Source organism: Enoplosus armatus, chromosome 7, assembly GCF_043641665.1.
Source record: "Enoplosus armatus isolate fEnoArm2 chromosome 7, fEnoArm2.hap1, whole genome shotgun sequence".
In the NCBI taxonomy this organism is placed as follows: Eukaryota; Metazoa; Chordata; class Actinopteri; order Centrarchiformes; family Enoplosidae; genus Enoplosus; species Enoplosus armatus.
In genome coordinates, this window is record NC_092186.1 from 6907128 (window position 1) to 6923630 (window position 16503).

Genomic DNA, 16503 nt, shown 5'->3' on the forward strand with positions numbered 1-16503 from the left:
CCAGGGCACTTCTAGAGACATTAGCCTTAATACAGTCAATGATTGTATTATCTATTTTATATATACACAATATATAATGAGTCTCATGTGAGACCATCAAGTCTACAGCATTTGTGTTGTGTCTCTCAGCAGTCTCTGTACCTGTAAGCCCTCGACTCAGGGACTTCTTCATTCGTTGTTTCTCCAGTTTGCTTCCAGCCAGGCTGACCAGCTGGGCCCAAACTGCCAGCATGGGCTCAGTGAAGGGCAGGTTCTGCACACTGAAGGAAACTGCAGGCATCTGAGCAAAGTGACAACAAAAACAGAAAATCAGTATTTAATTGTCTAATGAACTTGTTTAAAGTAAAAGTAGAGCTAAAGTGCAAGTTATGAGCATTAAAACACTTCCATACCGGTTTGAGATGGCTGAGCAAGCAAACCCTGCAGGTCCTCATCTCATGAAATTGGACGGTGATGCGTCCTTTTGGGGTGATGCGAGTGACTGTTCCCTCGCCATATTCCTCATGAATAACTTGGCCTCCAAGCCTGAGGCGGCCATCAATTCCTCCAATGACTGCCAGAACTGCCATCAGACTGCCCACTCGAGGACCCTCAGAATCAGGAAAATACTCCTCCAGGAAACACTGAAATAGAGAAAGGGAACATTTACCATCACCATTTTGTTAGAACTGATTTTATCAATGAAGCGAGAGAGTGTGTCATTGTGTCACACACACAATAACTGAATCCATAATGCTGTAATAATTCTTACTGCTTCAGACTGGCAGCCTGCCATAACATCTCCAATGGAGCTCAGCTGAGCGTTGATGTAATCATTTATCATGTTGTTCCATTGGCCAAGAGAGTGCAGAGTGCGCAGGACGGCAACAATCTCCTCAGCCAGAGTGCTGCTGTGAGTGGCTGTAAGAGACGCCTGAGGGCGGGACTTCCTCCTTCGCAGGGAACCCTCTGTGCAGGGGAAGGAGGAATTTAAGAATACAAAAAAACCAAACAGATTTCTACTAATAGCCCAAGTATGATTGACCACCATACCTCTGAGTAGTGGCAGGTCTGAGGAGCAGGTGCTTAGTAGGCTTCCCAAGAAGTTAAACAACTTCTCCACCAGGAACTTCATGTCCTGAGAGCGCTCCGTCTTGTCCCATGAGGGCAAGACTGCCTGCAGGAGACGTAGTGCCAGGATCTGGAAACACAAAGGGTGCACAGGGTACAAGACAAGTGTTACTTTCACAAACTTGGTTTCCATCTGAAAATGTTTGGCAAAATAGGCTTTACCTCCTGGTTTGCCCAATAAAGTCCTTTTTCAGCCTTCTTTCTTTGCACAGTTGCTGAAACTGTGTTTATTCTGACAAACCTGGCAACTTTAAGGTCTCTTAACTGTATTTTAACAGCTGCGTAGATTGTGCTTTTTAGGAACTCCAATACTGCTGAACTTTAAAAAGAAGTCCTCTTCTCTGTAGTTCGTCCTCATAACAGATATAGTAGAACTGCTATAGCAAAATTTGACAAAAAGTACTCAGCACGTCTGACACAATCATGGTAATTATCCCACCTGTCTCTGCAGAGTAATGGCATTGAAGGACTGGTGTCCCTCAACAATTCGGATGAGCAGGCTAATCCATGCAGAGGTGCTGAGCGTGCTGCACATCTGGGGCATGAGAGCGATGCTGCGTATAAAGCCCAGAGTACTCCAGCTCCTGTGCTGCTCCCGAGAGACAAGCCTGTGGGAGTGACAGCCTGACAACAAAGACGGGTCCATTTAGGATAACATAATACCAAACAACTTGTCTTGTAAAGAGATAAAATGCTCTTCATCAACATGGCGGCTCAGCTACCTGACTTGTCATTAGCTCCACTTTCCACAAGCATCCTCAGTAGCCCGCAGAGGGTCCGTGTGGCATCTGTTTGCAAAACCTCTGCATAGATCCCGGCTGACAGAGACAATGTCTTCAAGAGGTTGACTGTGCTGGTTAGCATCATAGCTGTCGGGTGGCTGCTCTTCTCCATCAGCTCACCTTCTGTGATTAAGAGGATATTGTAAATGTCATTGTTTGAACCTCACATTTTGCTTGCAGCTGTGGCGATCTGTACTGAGGCAGTATTGTGAACTGACCTGTGTCATCCTCTGTGTCCGAGTCCTCAGTCGGGGGCTGGGCAGCTGGTGGTGGCTCTGCCAGTTTAAGGTCATATTTGCCCTCTTTGCCCATTCTGTAGGAGTTGGTGCTGCTAGTGTCCCACTGGACCCTGATCCAACCGTCCTCGCCCAGCTCCCCAATGACCCGACCAAGACCTGGTGCTGGGCCATCCTGGACAGAGCATGCACAGGGTCAAATACTAAACAGCAGGCTTTTCTTCACTGCTTTAATTAGTAATTACAAAGTGACTGTAAAATAAATTCAGGTACCTGATCTCCCCATTTCCAGTCGACTCCCCTCATAACCCTGGTGCCTATCTTCATCATGGCAGCCAGCTCAGGGCCGGAGGCAGGTAGTGGGGCGGGGGAAGCCTCCTTTCTGGACTCCTCCAGTACTGTGGCTGAGCCTCCGAGTGCACATAAACTCAGGTCCTCCTCACTGCTGTCTGTGCTGGGCCCTGGAGGTACAACAGCAGAAGAGATGTCAAACACCTCCATCCATAAATGTGTACAGATGCCCTTCTGCTTCTATTCTGGGTGGCCTGTATGTACTCACCTATGAGCCGGAGTATACTCTGTGTGAGGGCCAATATGCCAGAATTTAGCAAGAGACTGAGGCTGTTGGACCCATGTTTCAGGGACAGCATGTGTACCATGGACAGAAGGAAGCGGGCTTGCGGAATGGTGCCAAGACTTGGTCCCGCTGGGTTCTCATTGGTGATGGTCTGCAAGGGAACAGGCTGCACACCTGGTTAAAAGAACAGGTGGTCAGTGAGTTAGTTTGTGTATAATGGGTCTAAAAATTATATTATACTCGCACCAGTTTAGTTTTCTGAGACGAACCGGCCGTATGACCAGGCCACTCACCGAGCTCCTTGAAGCGGGCGCTGGCCTCGAGCAGGATGTTGCGAACATTATGGATGGCCCAGGAATACAACTTGCCGAAGGTCACCTCCAAAAGCATGCGGTTGAAGGGAGGGATCAGATCCACGTCCTTCAGGCAGTCAGACAGGGGCTCTCTGGAAAGGAGAGTTGAAACATTAGAAGGCACGACCACAACACGGTGGCAGATGCCATCATTGCATCATAATTAGTCATTATTTCTTTAGCAGGCACTTGAAATCACACAAGCTCATGCATGATGTCACTTAACATGATCATATTTTTTTTGCCATACATTCAAAACTGATGACTTACCCAATGTTGGTCCCTTCTGGTATGACCCTTTGCCAGCCACAGAGCATCGCATACTGCACAGACGGCAGCAAGAAGCTTTTTGAGGCCAACTTCAGCATGGTGTCGATGCCCTCGAGTCTCACCTCAGCCCTCTCCAGCTATGATGAAACACAGTTAACGTCAGTCATGCTTTTTCACCTCTTTACATGTTAAGAGTGAATTATATACATCTAACTATCCCTTTATTTATCTACTTCAGCACACTGATTACTTATCAAGTCAGCGATGATCTGTTGTTTACAATCACCTGTTTGAGAAGACACTTCCTCATCTTCTCTACATCCAGTGGCTCCTCTTTCAGTGCAAACTCCACTATTGTGGCCATCAGGCTAGACTGAGAGAAGACACCCTGGACACTGTGTTTCAGCCACCGGTACTTCTGGACATTGGCCACAGTGTTTAGAAGCGGATGCCACTTGTCCTGCTGTAAAGGAAGAAAACAATACAGGAATGTCAAACTGTACAACCATCGCCACTGTGTTTGATTAGACTTGAAACTGTGTTAAGTGCAGTGTAAGAAAGCTAATCCCTTTACCCGTAAGGAAAATTGACTGTCTGAGGCTCTCAGGTCAATATTTATTCTCATTTTACAACAGAAGATAAACTGGATGTGATTCAATACTAATCGGCATTCCCACGAGGCCTAATGTATGTTTATATTGTCAAAATTAGTAGTATTAAAAACAGTTGTAAGATCATAAAACAAAAAATGGATTGCATTAAATTAAATTCTTTATCTCATCAAATGTTGTAATTATTGAGCTCCATTAAACTACCTTTGACGTCCTGCTGGTGGGTGATTTCCTGTCAGCAGGTGTGGGGCTGATGTGGACATTAAGTTCCTCTTCATTGGTCCCTTCGTTCTCCAGCTTTGGTTCTTCTATGTCAGCAGACTCTGACTTCTTAGGCACTAAAAAATAGAACCCATTTGAATTAAAGAAATAGGTTGTATGTGAAGAAAATAAAATCCTACTGCGTAGTAGGTTTTGAATAACTCACCTCTTTTTTTCCTGCGGTCCCTGATGAGTTTCTGGGTGATCCTCCTCCAGCGGGGCTGAGAGCTCAGCAGCTTCAGTTTGGACACTATAGACAGGTCATTGCTCACAGCCGGACGCAGCTCATTAAACAGGAAGCGAAGACGCTCAATGACAGGAGCACACACCTCCTTGTAAGAGCGACCTTGTTCCTGATGGGTCTAAAATAAGAAAAGCAAACATGTGATTAAAAGCCCCACTCCTCTTTGTGTCTCCTTTCTATCACCACATTCTCCACTGAGGAATTAATACAAGTTACGAGCAGTAATCATACCTTGATTAAAGAACACTTTGCCTGGTAGACCATGCGGCACACGTCAATCACAGATTTAGGGAGGGACCTCTGTTTCCCTTGGTCCACACCCAAGGCACATTGACTGACAAGTGAAAGAGCAATGTGACCTGTGGCAGGAAGACATTTCACATTAAATTGCAAATTATTTCACATGTGAAGAGTTGCTTATAAATGTGTTGGAAGTGCAGGAAGAAAAGATTCCAGCGCATCTACGCATAACTGATAACAATGAAAAGCCAATTTAAATGGCAGACTGAGCCAAAATTAGCTTTTAATTCCTCCTCAAACAGCCTGTCTGAGACCAGTTGCTAGGTTACCTAGGTCTTGATGTTTGAGCAGGCAGCAGAGCAGCAGGCGGCCAACTTCCTCCACAGGGTGTTCCGGTGGGAAGGTGATGGGTGTAATAAGATGGTACTGCTTACAGCAACGCTCTATTTGGCATAGGAAGTCCTGTAATGTAACAACAAAATCAAAACATGAAAGCGTGACTACATTCTTTAGCTTCGTGGCTACTATGAAGCTACACCGTCTGGTCTTGAATCATCATAGTCAGGCCTGTACCTTCACAGTGTGGTCCTGAGTGTTGTTGTCAGCAATGGCCTGCAGGAAAGGCTGTGCGTGGTCGCTGAGGGTTATTCTTCGGGAGTAGAGTTTGGCCTTGTCTGGAGTGGTTGTACCCAGGGAGCTGCAGTGGTCTTCATCCTTCTCTTCATTGTAGTTATAGTGGATCTGACTGGTCTGCAGGCCCCCAGAGAATATGGAGGACTGGAGCCATTCTGAGCAAAGAGATAAACAATGACTGTTAAAATTGAAACCAATTAAAAATACATCTCGTTTTTTTTTTTTTAATTTAAACAAAGTAGATTAAAAATCATTGAACCCACTGGCACATTCAATCTCCATGGGGGACAGGGGGGTGCTTTTGGCCAGGTAAGAGGCGTGGAGACCCAGCAGCAGCCCCAGGTTCCTCTCTGTGTCAATAAGCGGGGAGGAGAGACTGCTGAGGTCTGGAGTGGTGACAGTCTCCTGGTTAGGCTGTAGATGATACAACATGAAAATATCAAAGGCTAGAACCAATTATGAGGAATCAAATTAATTTAGAAAATGTGTATTGGGATTTGGGATAGGACAGTACCTCCATATACTGGCCAACACAGAAGGCCTGCATCGACTCCCTGGTGTCCTCAAACTGCAGAGCAGCTTCCAAAGCAACCACAGGGTCCTCTCCAGCAAACTGGGCTGTACAAGGAGACGAGAGAAAAAAAGGCAAGGAGATTCAGCATTTGTCAGTAATCTCATTTACTTTCCGAAACAAATGAAAATTCTAATTTATTTGACTAATTATAGCAGATCTCATTCCAAAATTATATTTTTTAAACTTACCCAGGATGCTGTTTCCTGTTAGCGACTGGGACTGAGCCTGGAAGTCCTTGATGTCATAGACCTTTCCGTCAATGACTGTCCAGAAGCCGCCATCTTTGTTGTGGTTCTCCAGGTCAGCCTTGCGAATGAGGGAAACCTCCTCGTTGTTCTTGGAACTTTGCCCTGTGAAGAACGGCCCTGCCACAGCAGAAAAAGAGCTAGTTACATTCTAAACCACAACGCAGTGAAGAGCTTCTCCTCAAATTTGGGATTCTAATTATTTCACATCAGTGATACTGTCAGACACAATTGGTGTTATACCCATAATGCCTGGCCAGGCCAGGTCCTCGTTATCGTCCCTCTCGTGTCCTGGGGCCAGGTGGTTGAAACGGTCGAGATGCTCCAGGAGTCCAGCCAGGAGAGGGATAGAACCAGTCTCCTGCATTAGACCTGCATCAATGGTGAGGAGGAGGACGATGGACACCACCAACTCAGGAAGCAGCACTCCTATCGAAGAAGAAACAGCAGGGCATGCATAACTGTCCCACAAGTTCCTTAAAAAGGTTTGCATGTAATTCATACTGCACATTAACACTCAGCACTTTCAAGAGAGGAATTACCAGTTAGATCTCCTTCAATAACACGAGAGACTTCAGCAAAGTGGCGGCGACCAGTAGAGGCTATACTTGTTGCCACTGGGAGGATGTCCCCAATGTGAGTACACAGCAGGGCGATGTACTTTTTTAACAGGGAACCAACACCAAGAAGCTCAGGATCTGCAGAAACAACAGAGAGATCTAATACTTCCCATCTGGGGCTCATTTTCAAACTCGATTCGTTCCTCTTATCTGGATGACTAGAGAAAAACATTTGGATTTGAATACGTGACTCACTGTATCCATTGACGTTCTCTGTGCCGTTGACACCCAGGTAGAGCTTGCTAACCAGTAGCCTCTGGAAGCGCAGCAGCAGGTCCAGAGACGCAGAGCGCTCCTTGCTGACGTGCTCTGCCTCTAGATAGTTGGAGATGCGCCGAGCAACATCCTTCAGCCTTGCGATGGTCTGGGAGGCGATGTTTCTGCAGAAATCAAATGTGTAAATCTGCTAGCAGACGGCAAGAGGTTACTCTGTATAGTTGCATAGGTGTTAGCATGATTGAGACAAAGAGCAGGTACCTCAACAGCTGCTGTACAAGCTGCACCAGAGGCAGACTTTGCTTCCCAGCGGACTCGTAGATGCCGGTGTTGATGAGGTCTTTGTCCAGCATGGCGCGACAACGGTGCATGGTGGAAGCATTGGCCTCCTGCTCATCAATCTCCTTCTCTTTCTGAGCCTCCTTCTTGGCTTCAATGTCCTGTCATGAAAGAAAAAAAAAAGTGTGATTCATCAACGTCTAATATTCTGTGTTAGTTGTAGGATTTCAATAGTGCACCAAGTGCGTCTAAAAATTGTTAAAGTTTAGCCTGAGACTGGCATTTAGCACGGTTCAACTAATGTATTTGCCCAATGTCAAGGAGCTTGTGGTAAGTAATTCAAGCTGAATCTCAGTCCAAAGACAAATGTTGTTATACAAATAGACAAAGCATTGTTACCATGAATACATCACATGAGAGAAGAGAGAAGAGTGACGACTCATGCATTTAGCACACTGACCTGTATCTCAGCAGTGATGGCAGCATTCAGTGCAGATTCCAACCCTCCATCAGCCATTAAGCTGCTGACCAACAGATCGATCATGAAGCGACGTCCAGGGCTCACACTCATCTCATTTCCAGATGCTGGCGGAAAAATACTAAAATTAAAACCTCAGCGTCCCCAATCCCAACCATTTCTACACTTCACATAAAAATGAACTAGAGTTAATGAACTATTAAGTGTCAGCAGATGTTCTGCTTTGTACTCACCAGCATTAGGCAGAAGTGAGGATAACGCCCTCGCTCTCTCCTCAGCAGTGGGCAGCAGCACTGACCAGCCACTTTGGAGAACTGCTTGTGCAGCTGCTTGCACAGTGTTGAGCACCCCAGCATTGCTAGCTAGTACTACCACCGTTTGCTTGAGGTTGTTGAGCAGCACACTGCCAAGCCCCAGGCCCAGCTCTTCAGGATCCACCTGGTTACTGATGGCTGCATGGAGCTGAGAGGGGTGGTTTTAGAGATATTATGATCAGCAGTCCGATTAGTCTACTGCTGTAATGTTAGAAATGATCTCCACACCTTCTCTCATGCCTAGTTTATCACATGATTGTGCCTAAAGCTTTATTGTAAATCTGGCACAAGCACAAATAAATGATACATGAAACATCAACTGTTGACAGATTGCCTACCTGGAGCCTGAGCAGGTTAAGTGTGGCGACTACCATGCACTCCTTCTCCTGCGGGGGAGGCCAGTCTGAGCTGCCGTCCATCCCCTCGCTGACCTGCCGCAGGAGCAGGTCCAGCTGCTCAAAGGTCATAGGGCAAACTTCCACCACAAAGGGCACACGCTGTCCGACAGACCACTCTGAGCACGAAGACCAGGCGAAGCTCTGAAAACAGCAACAAGTGTTATATGTTTTGGGTCAATCAATAGAAGCATATAAAAATCATCAATGACAGTTACCTGTCCTGGGCCACAGGAGATTCCCACTATGTGTTTGGAGTTGAGCCCTGGGAGTGCCTTAGGCTGCTTCTTGTTAGAAAAGAGGGTATCAAAGTGCTGTAGCTTATCATTGCTGCCCCAACTGTGCACCTCTCCATCATCTGTGAGGGCTAAGCAGTGTGTAGATCCCACGGCAACATCCACAACTTTCTTTCCTGCTCGCAAACGTAACAGACAAAAGATCAGTCTTTGTATTCTAAAAGCTTCGAAAGATATTTTTAGGACTGCCAACTCACCCTGTAGACTGTCGAGCAGCTTGGGGTAGCGAACGTGCTCATCGGTGCCGTGGCCGAGGCGTTGGTTGTCTCCCTTTCCCCAGGTGTACACTTGTCCTTCTTTGGTGAGGGCCACCGAAAACTGGCTGCCACAGCACACCTTCACTATGTCCAGGTCCTGCAGTTTTTCCACAAGTTTGGGTGTCTTGCAGCCATCGCTGCCTCCTCTGCCCAGTTTACCATAGTCTCCGTCCCCCCAGGACCAAACCTGACCTGTAGAAACACACAGAGATGGTGAATACAACACCACAAGCTGAAGGATTCTATGATCTGAAGTCAAGCCAAAAAGACTCTCGTTCTTACCATTCTCTGTCACAGCCAGTGTTTGTGCATCACCACTTCCACATGCTACATCCATCACCTTTAGTCCCTTCAGCGCTGTCACCAGCATGGGTGTGGTCTGGTCCTCACTGGAGCCTAGAAACCCAGTCAGAAGACAACTCTTTTTCAGTGATGAAACAGACAAAGATGTTATTATTCAAGCTGAGGCTGTGTCCAGCAGTTCAATGCACACTGAGCTTACCATGGCCCAGTCGACCGTAGTTCCCTCTGCCCCACGTATAGAGTTCGCCATCAGCTGTAATGGCAGCACTGTATGTGCTCCCACAAGCAATGTGCACCACATGCTTTCCTGTCTGTTTCCCATTGAAGGCTGCAATCATCGTAGGCTCTTCTAGATACCTGGAATACAGTGAAAATAGAGATGTAGCTGATGCTTCTCTGACCGATACAAGATGCTTTCGAGGAATCTTTCTAATAATCATAATAATTTATGTCTCAAGCATTATTTTAGTCTTTTTAGAGGAATTCTTAGTGTTGGATGTTTTCATTCTTGCTTAAAATGCAGTCAGTGGCAGCTGTCTTTGGTGTAATAGCATAAAAAATGAATACAATGTCCTAAATTTGGTGATATAATGTAATGTATAATTTTAGCATCTGTTTGATCAATAATTTAATTTGGTTAGATTTTTTAAGGATTGGATTTAGTGGCCCAAATTCCCAAAATCTACAGCTTTACTGTTGTGTTTGTGAATGCCACAATTGTACGTCCTTTCAATCTGGAAGTACCAGAGTTTCCATATAGCTTTATATTTCATATTAGACAACAAGGTAAATTAAACGTCACAAGATTTCCTGTTTGCTTACGTGGTGTCTCCATGTCCAAGGCGGCCTCCATCACCACAGCCCCATGAGAACACCTCCCCATTGGACGACAGGGCCAAGTAGTGCTGCCCATCAGGATGAGCTGCTAGCTTCACAATCTTTCTGGAGCTCAGGCCATGGATTAGCATAGGAGCCTGCGACAAAATGATTCAGTGAGTCAATCTGCAGCCGACACAGAGATGAAAGGATTGCTTTTTTGCTTTTCAGAATAAAACCACTTCATTAGAGAGCAGGGGACATTCATTATTAAACAGACAACACCTGTGCAACAGAACTGACCAGGGTTGTGCTCTTGTAGTTTTGGGTGTAAACAGCACCACTGCTGGACAAGATGAGGAAGCCCTTTTCTGAACAGACAATTTGTGCGACTCCGAGGCTTGACAGGGCTTTACACTGAATGGGCCCGTTAACATTGGCATAAAGCTTCCAGCCCAACAGACCCCAGGCAATCACCTCCTGCAAGGTTCCCTGGAACAAAAACACATAACCATCAAACGGCTGTCCCACCGTATCATAGCAATAAACAGGACACAGTGTGCACATCCAAGATATATATAGCACAAGGATGATAAAACAGGCACATAACTCGAGCAATAATTGAAGGAAGGAGAAGCATCACTGACCTAAAAAATAAAATAAATAACTAAGCAGTTGATTAAATGAGTTGTCACCTTGTGTGACGTGGGGGAGTTGCAGTGTGGAGGGCTGCAAGGAGAAGCCAAGCGGTCCAGGTGAGCCATGATCACCACAGCTGTTTGCCGAAGGTCAATAGCCAGGTCATTATCCTGAGGCAAGGTCAGGTAGCGCAGGAAACTCTCATTTGGACTCAGAGGGGCTGTGAGGATCTGGAAATCACAGCAGTTAACCACAAAGTACTTATTAGCTTGATTCTCAACCAGGAAAAGGACAACAGGGGCAACAGACCTTCATTTGATAACATTTTGTTTGTGAGGTTTCTTGATCTCTCATTGTCATCTATCAAGTGACATAAAAAAGAAGGTTTCGGGTTCAGCAGAGGAAATTTTTACCTCAGCTTCCTCTTCAGGAATGGACTCCTCCTTACTGCTGTGTATGTTGTGAAAGCGTTGCAAGAGGGGCAGCAGAGGGGCGCTCGTTCCCTGGGTGGAGCGCTCGTTGTCCATCTCTCTGGTGCCACTTTCCCACAGGCGCAGCAGCAGCAGCACAGCAGACAGCAGCTGACTGGAAAAGACACAATGACAAAAGCAGTGAGGTAGCAGTGCATTTCAGCTGCAGCAGGACATCAGCATAGGCAAATAAGCAGGTATTAAGGGTATCTGGTTACCTGAGAGTGCCCCTCTGTACGGCCAGCTCCAGCAGGATGGCCAGGGCTAGGTGCTGGTCCTGAAGAGGAATGTTGCCTTTGGTGCTGGCACTTCCATGTACGTCACTGCTCCCAAAGAACACACGAGAATCACAAAAGATGATCCAACACATCTTGCAATATACAAAATTAGCGAGTGATCAGTAGATAATGAACCTGAGGAACTTGGTGGCCCTCTCAACAACTTCGAGCCACACTGATGATACAGTTCCCTCATCAAACAGTGTGGCCTCTGGTAGGGCACGTAGGGCGTCCAGAGACTCCTGGAGGAGCTCACTGCAAAGATCTGCATCATCGCCTGTGAAACACAAACCTCTTCTGTTTTATATACGACACAGTGGCAATAATGACACTTTACGCAGGGTACCCAGAAATATTAAACAAGGGCAAAAGGAGGATTTACAGCATTTGAGTTTACAATACATTCCCATGTTTTCCTAACTCTGAAAGTAGATGCAACTAATGCGCATAAGCATATACTGATACATATATTGCAAATTCACTCAAATTTGGTCTAAAACAGCAGAAGAGAAATTAGAACTATTTATACATCACTTACTGATTCTAATATCTAGGATTTGTACATGTGTTCATTCAGCAGGTGCTGGTTGAAAAAGAGCACTCTGTTACACTTCTGTTGTTCTTACAGTGTATTCCAGGAACACAGCTAGACTGAGGATGAGAGGCTTAACTGTCTGTGTGTGTGTGTGTGTGTGTGTGTGTGTGTGTGTGTGTGTGTGTGTGTGTGTGTGTGTGTGTGTGTGTGTGTGTGTGTGTGTGTGTGTGTGTGTGTGTGTGCGCTGCTCATGTTACAGGAAGGCTACAGAGAAGAGGCTGACTCTTTGTTCCCACCCAGTCCCTGAGGACAGACAGCTCTCAACCTCACATCGGTGCACGCGACAAAAACAGCATCTCTACTTGCCAAGCTGATTGATGAAGAAACAAACGCAGCCATGGCCAATAGTGGTTCATTATTAGATTATTAGATGTAATCAGACTGTGTGATTGACATACACTGAGATGCAGGTTTATTCATTGTATATTACTGGTACAAACAAATTCAAATCTATGGTCTTTTTTTTTTTGAAGTCAGTCTGTGGTGGTGTTGTCCTGGACTGCATTATATTGAAATATGTTTGTCCACCCCCCTTTACATACATGAAAGGGACTACATTTTTAAAACCAAAGTTCAATACAGTCCCAAGGCAGTAGGAATGTCAATAACAAGTCTCCCATAAGTTGGGCTGTTTACTGTGAGCAGCATGTGACACGGTGCAACGCATTCATCAGCAGCTGTTGCGTAAAGCTCCACCGCCCTGACAGCAGCTATCACCACCACCAGGGCACAAAACGTCTTCACTGTCTGTATCCCCGGGACATTCTTACCTGACCTCCAGGCCCGACGCAGGAAAGCAAAGGCAAAAGAGAGGGCTGCCCTGGAGCCAACTCTGGCCAAACCTTCAACGCCTTTACTGGCTGGACGAGGGCTGAAAAAACAAAAGCAAAATACAAAGAGATTAACATGAGATGCATGTGTGAGTGTTTAAGAGGCCTCCATAAGGAAAACACAGTGTGCACTCACACACCAAGCTGTGGGGTTTAACTCAAACATGCACGAACAACCATACCAGGAAGAAACTGTACTGTATTCTGTATGGTGTAACTGTACTCGCTCAATCTAGAGTTAATTATTAGTTATTCTTTACCTCTTATTGTCAGCAGCAGGCAGCGGCGGGCTGGGGGGCGTCTTCCAGCGGACCTTGTACTTTTCTTCCATCATGCTGTGGCTGAGAGAGATGAGGTAGCGTTCCAGGATGACCAGGCGCTGGCGCAGGCGCTGGGCAGAGAGGGTGCTTTTGGCCATCTGAGCCGAGAGCTTCTGCTGGTCGTCAACCAGGACCATCAGACAGTCCTTCAACTCCGTCTCATCTACACGCACAAGGAAACATCGTCATCCTGAACATAATGGAGCTTATTTGTCACCTGAAATTACTTCTCACAGAGAAAAACATGATCATTAAACTTTCTATTCGTCAAGCAATGTAACAAATCTATCAATAACATAAAGCAGACGATACAGGACAGACAAAAACATCAAACAGTGAAAACATTTTTGCCATTCTATAAACATACTGCAGCATTTTAATAATTTAAGCTGCAATCTGGTTCTCAAATTTTTATATTTAACTCTGAAGTTTGCACGCTGCACCGGGGATTTACAAGTTATTATATGTATAGAAGATTCTGTATTTTTCTGTTTACCAATATAAATAAATTACAAATAAAAATATGCACATTTACCTGAATTTAGTACATTGCAATAAGTGATTAAACACCATTTTTTACAGTTACATCTCATTATTACACTCCAGCTCTTCATTACACTAACAGCATGGTGTTTCAAGAAAGAAGCTTATAACATTTATTTACTTGTACTCTCGGCTGTTTTTTAATGAAAAAATAACCACATTCAATATTTTCCCCACTGGCCTTTATCACAACCAGTCCTTTGTTCTGATCTGGTTCAAGAGAAAATGCTTTATTATGCGTCTATACAGCAGCGCTGCAGGGAAGACAAGATGGGCCAAAATAGCAGGTCTGAAATCCACTTAAGCTTTATGTAAGCCAGGCTGGCCTGAGGTTGTATGAGCCACACTACAGTCAGCTGTGCTCGGCTGTCAGGACAGATATGTATCCCAGTCAGACAAAGTCTCTAACTATTTATTACCCACGGCTCAAAAAGGAACTTGTGATAGAGAACTACCAAATTCACTGGGGTTGATTAACTCCTTATAAAAGATCTATCACGGAATAGAGAGAGAGAGAGGACACATCCAAATCTGTCATATGTCCCTGCACCATCCTGACTTCAAAACAATAGGCTGGGTCTGGGCTGTAACTGCTGAGATCAACATGTTCCAGATATCTGACCACTCAATGGAAAAGCAGGAAGTATGCTTGTTTGAACTTTAAGGATCGGTGACAGAGCATTGTAGATATCCAGTTACACTCACTGTACAATCAGACTGGGCTGATTTCCTGACTCAGTCAATTAAAGAAAAAAGAGAGAGACGCAGCCAAGAAGCTACTAGCAAAGCCAGCTAGGCATGTACATGGCCCCCCATCCCTCCACCCAATGCTTATCTCCCACCACCATAACACCGTCCCACCCAATCCCGCCAGTAAACACAGCTTGAGTGAGAGACACTACCCCGCGCTGGACCACATTATAACGCCTACCAAGATCACACTCTCCAAGGGGTAAAAATAACCACTCAGACCTACAGGCTGCAAGTTGTCATTTCAGAGTTTCCACACCTCACGTGCCAGCAAAACATGCACACATCAGCAGGGTCCGTCAGACATGAAATTGATCAACAGGGAGGTTGGCCATGTGTTGAAATGGTCAGTATCATTGTATCTAGTCGACATTTAGGCGTTGTGAAACCATCTGCTAGCAGCACGGTATTAATTACCCTACTTGGAAACAGAAAGGCGTAAAATAACAAGAGCCAAAACACCAGAGCAGGGCAACATCGTTGTAGTAGGTCACAGCGGGATATTTCCAGCTAGCCACATCTGAACCTTGTTCAGGTAGCCCTCTCACCTGGCTGCCGCCCCCAGTCCCAGGTCTCAATGATGGAGTGATGTACAGATGTTGATGTCTCCTCCTCCTCTTTCTTCTCTTTGTCGTTGGGTTCATCCTTCTTCTGAGTACCAAAGCAGTCAGTGCAGTCCTCTGAAATAATCAACAGAAATTCTGACATTAACCTTCATTTCCCATCAGCAAGGTTAAAATACCAACCCTGTCCCTGGCTCATGTATCATCAGTGTTTAAAAATGCACCACACCATGAATGTAAATTAATGCTGTAATCTCTCCGCGCCATACCTGGGTGAGCTGATTCTTCTCCGTTGAATGTTATCTCCTCATCTTTTACCATTTCATTCCACATCTCACTCAGTCCCTCTGGAGAGAATGCCCGCTGCCAAAAGAAGGAAGTGAGAAACCGACAATCAGCACGGCACATTCATGAAATCAACTTTAAACTGTTCAATGTGTCTTTGTGAGTTCTGCATAAGTACCAGTATGTCACTATTATCATCACACTCGTGGAAGGAAATCTAACCCAGTCTTCATAACCCGACTAAGAAAACTAACACCAGCAAACTCATTTCAAATATAAGCGAGTGAAGCGAGTACAAAATAGCTGCTTTATCACTGAGTTCCAACTGATTCAAGGATACAGCTTTGCTTTACTAAGTGACGAAGAAATACTCACAAGTTGAAAGGCAACTCTTGCTTTCAAGGATCTAATGTCTTAAATGTCAAAAACATGTTAGCTCACAGATGACACCAGACCAGACACATAACACTGAAGCTGCCTTCAGCACTGGGGAGAGTTCTAACAATGGGAAAACATGACACCCTTCCCCAATTTTAGTCTTCATTTGGTAGTGCAAACCAATTTTCAAGTTCAGGGTGAGTCCAGACAGGCTGCAATTTATGGAGGTGAGAGCAGACAGTTTGCTGCACAGCCTATTTTCTTGTGTGAGACGGTGGATTCAGAGTTTTGCATCTCAATCTTCACTAAATCCACCATTTATTGAGAAAAGACCTCATAATTACAACCAACAGGGGTTTATTTTCACAACATAGATCTATTTTCTTTTTATTATATGTTTTCCCCTAACTTACTGTAATATTATAGGCTACACCTCTTTTCACATTACAGCAAAAACAATAATCATCTGTGCAAGAGGCTTGATACAGCTTGCAGGCCAGTGGTTACAGATATGTCAGGTGATCAGGTGGGTCAGGTTATCAAAAAAAATGTTTTGGAAAAAAGGGGATAAGAAAGACATTCACAATCAGTGAGACAACAAAGTTTAGAGATTTTGCAGTATGTCCCCAACATGATGCAACACCGTCAGACTGACAACAATTCAGAAACAAAGCAGGTTCTAAAAAAACAGCAAACAGCTGAGAGTACTGCAGTAGATGCGGATGAATATTTTCAATAATCC

At 45.1% G+C, this 16503-nt stretch overlaps 1 protein-coding gene across 1 annotated transcript in view; it reads right to left on the minus strand.

The window, feature by feature from the left end:
* Nucleotides 1–16503, minus strand: part of herc2 (HECT and RLD domain containing E3 ubiquitin protein ligase 2) — a 38904-nt gene that overhangs the window by 21130 nt on the left and 1271 nt on the right. The window contains exons 3-43 of the mRNA XM_070908225.1: nt 15368–15461; nt 15084–15236; nt 13183–13405; nt 12863–12963; nt 11623–11774; nt 11438–11547; nt 11163–11334; nt 10806–10979; nt 10414–10602; nt 10117–10268; nt 9494–9651; nt 9274–9387; nt 8932–9183; nt 8657–8850; nt 8382–8582; nt 7963–8191; nt 7712–7836; nt 7234–7412; nt 6976–7136; nt 6679–6861; nt 6380–6565; nt 6080–6256; nt 5832–5935; nt 5581–5731; nt 5258–5472; nt 5014–5146; nt 4676–4803; nt 4367–4562; nt 4144–4277; nt 3615–3788; nt 3329–3465; nt 2999–3150; nt 2688–2879; nt 2402–2589; nt 2111–2303; nt 1833–2015; nt 1550–1734; nt 1033–1180; nt 752–948; nt 393–623; nt 142–280 (exon numbers count right to left, since the gene is read on the minus strand). Coding sequence (XP_070764326.1) covers nt 142–280; nt 393–623; nt 752–948; nt 1033–1180; nt 1550–1734; nt 1833–2015; nt 2111–2303; nt 2402–2589; nt 2688–2879; nt 2999–3150; nt 3329–3465; nt 3615–3788; nt 4144–4277; nt 4367–4562; nt 4676–4803; nt 5014–5146; nt 5258–5472; nt 5581–5731; nt 5832–5935; nt 6080–6256; nt 6380–6565; nt 6679–6861; nt 6976–7136; nt 7234–7412; nt 7712–7836; nt 7963–8191; nt 8382–8582; nt 8657–8850; nt 8932–9183; nt 9274–9387; nt 9494–9651; nt 10117–10268; nt 10414–10602; nt 10806–10979; nt 11163–11334; nt 11438–11547; nt 11623–11774; nt 12863–12963; nt 13183–13405; nt 15084–15236; nt 15368–15461 — 6859 coding nt within the window. The remainder of the gene's footprint in view (nt 1–141; nt 281–392; nt 624–751; nt 949–1032; nt 1181–1549; nt 1735–1832; nt 2016–2110; nt 2304–2401; nt 2590–2687; nt 2880–2998; nt 3151–3328; nt 3466–3614; nt 3789–4143; nt 4278–4366; nt 4563–4675; nt 4804–5013; nt 5147–5257; nt 5473–5580; nt 5732–5831; nt 5936–6079; nt 6257–6379; nt 6566–6678; nt 6862–6975; nt 7137–7233; nt 7413–7711; nt 7837–7962; nt 8192–8381; nt 8583–8656; nt 8851–8931; nt 9184–9273; nt 9388–9493; nt 9652–10116; nt 10269–10413; nt 10603–10805; nt 10980–11162; nt 11335–11437; nt 11548–11622; nt 11775–12862; nt 12964–13182; nt 13406–15083; nt 15237–15367; nt 15462–16503) is intronic.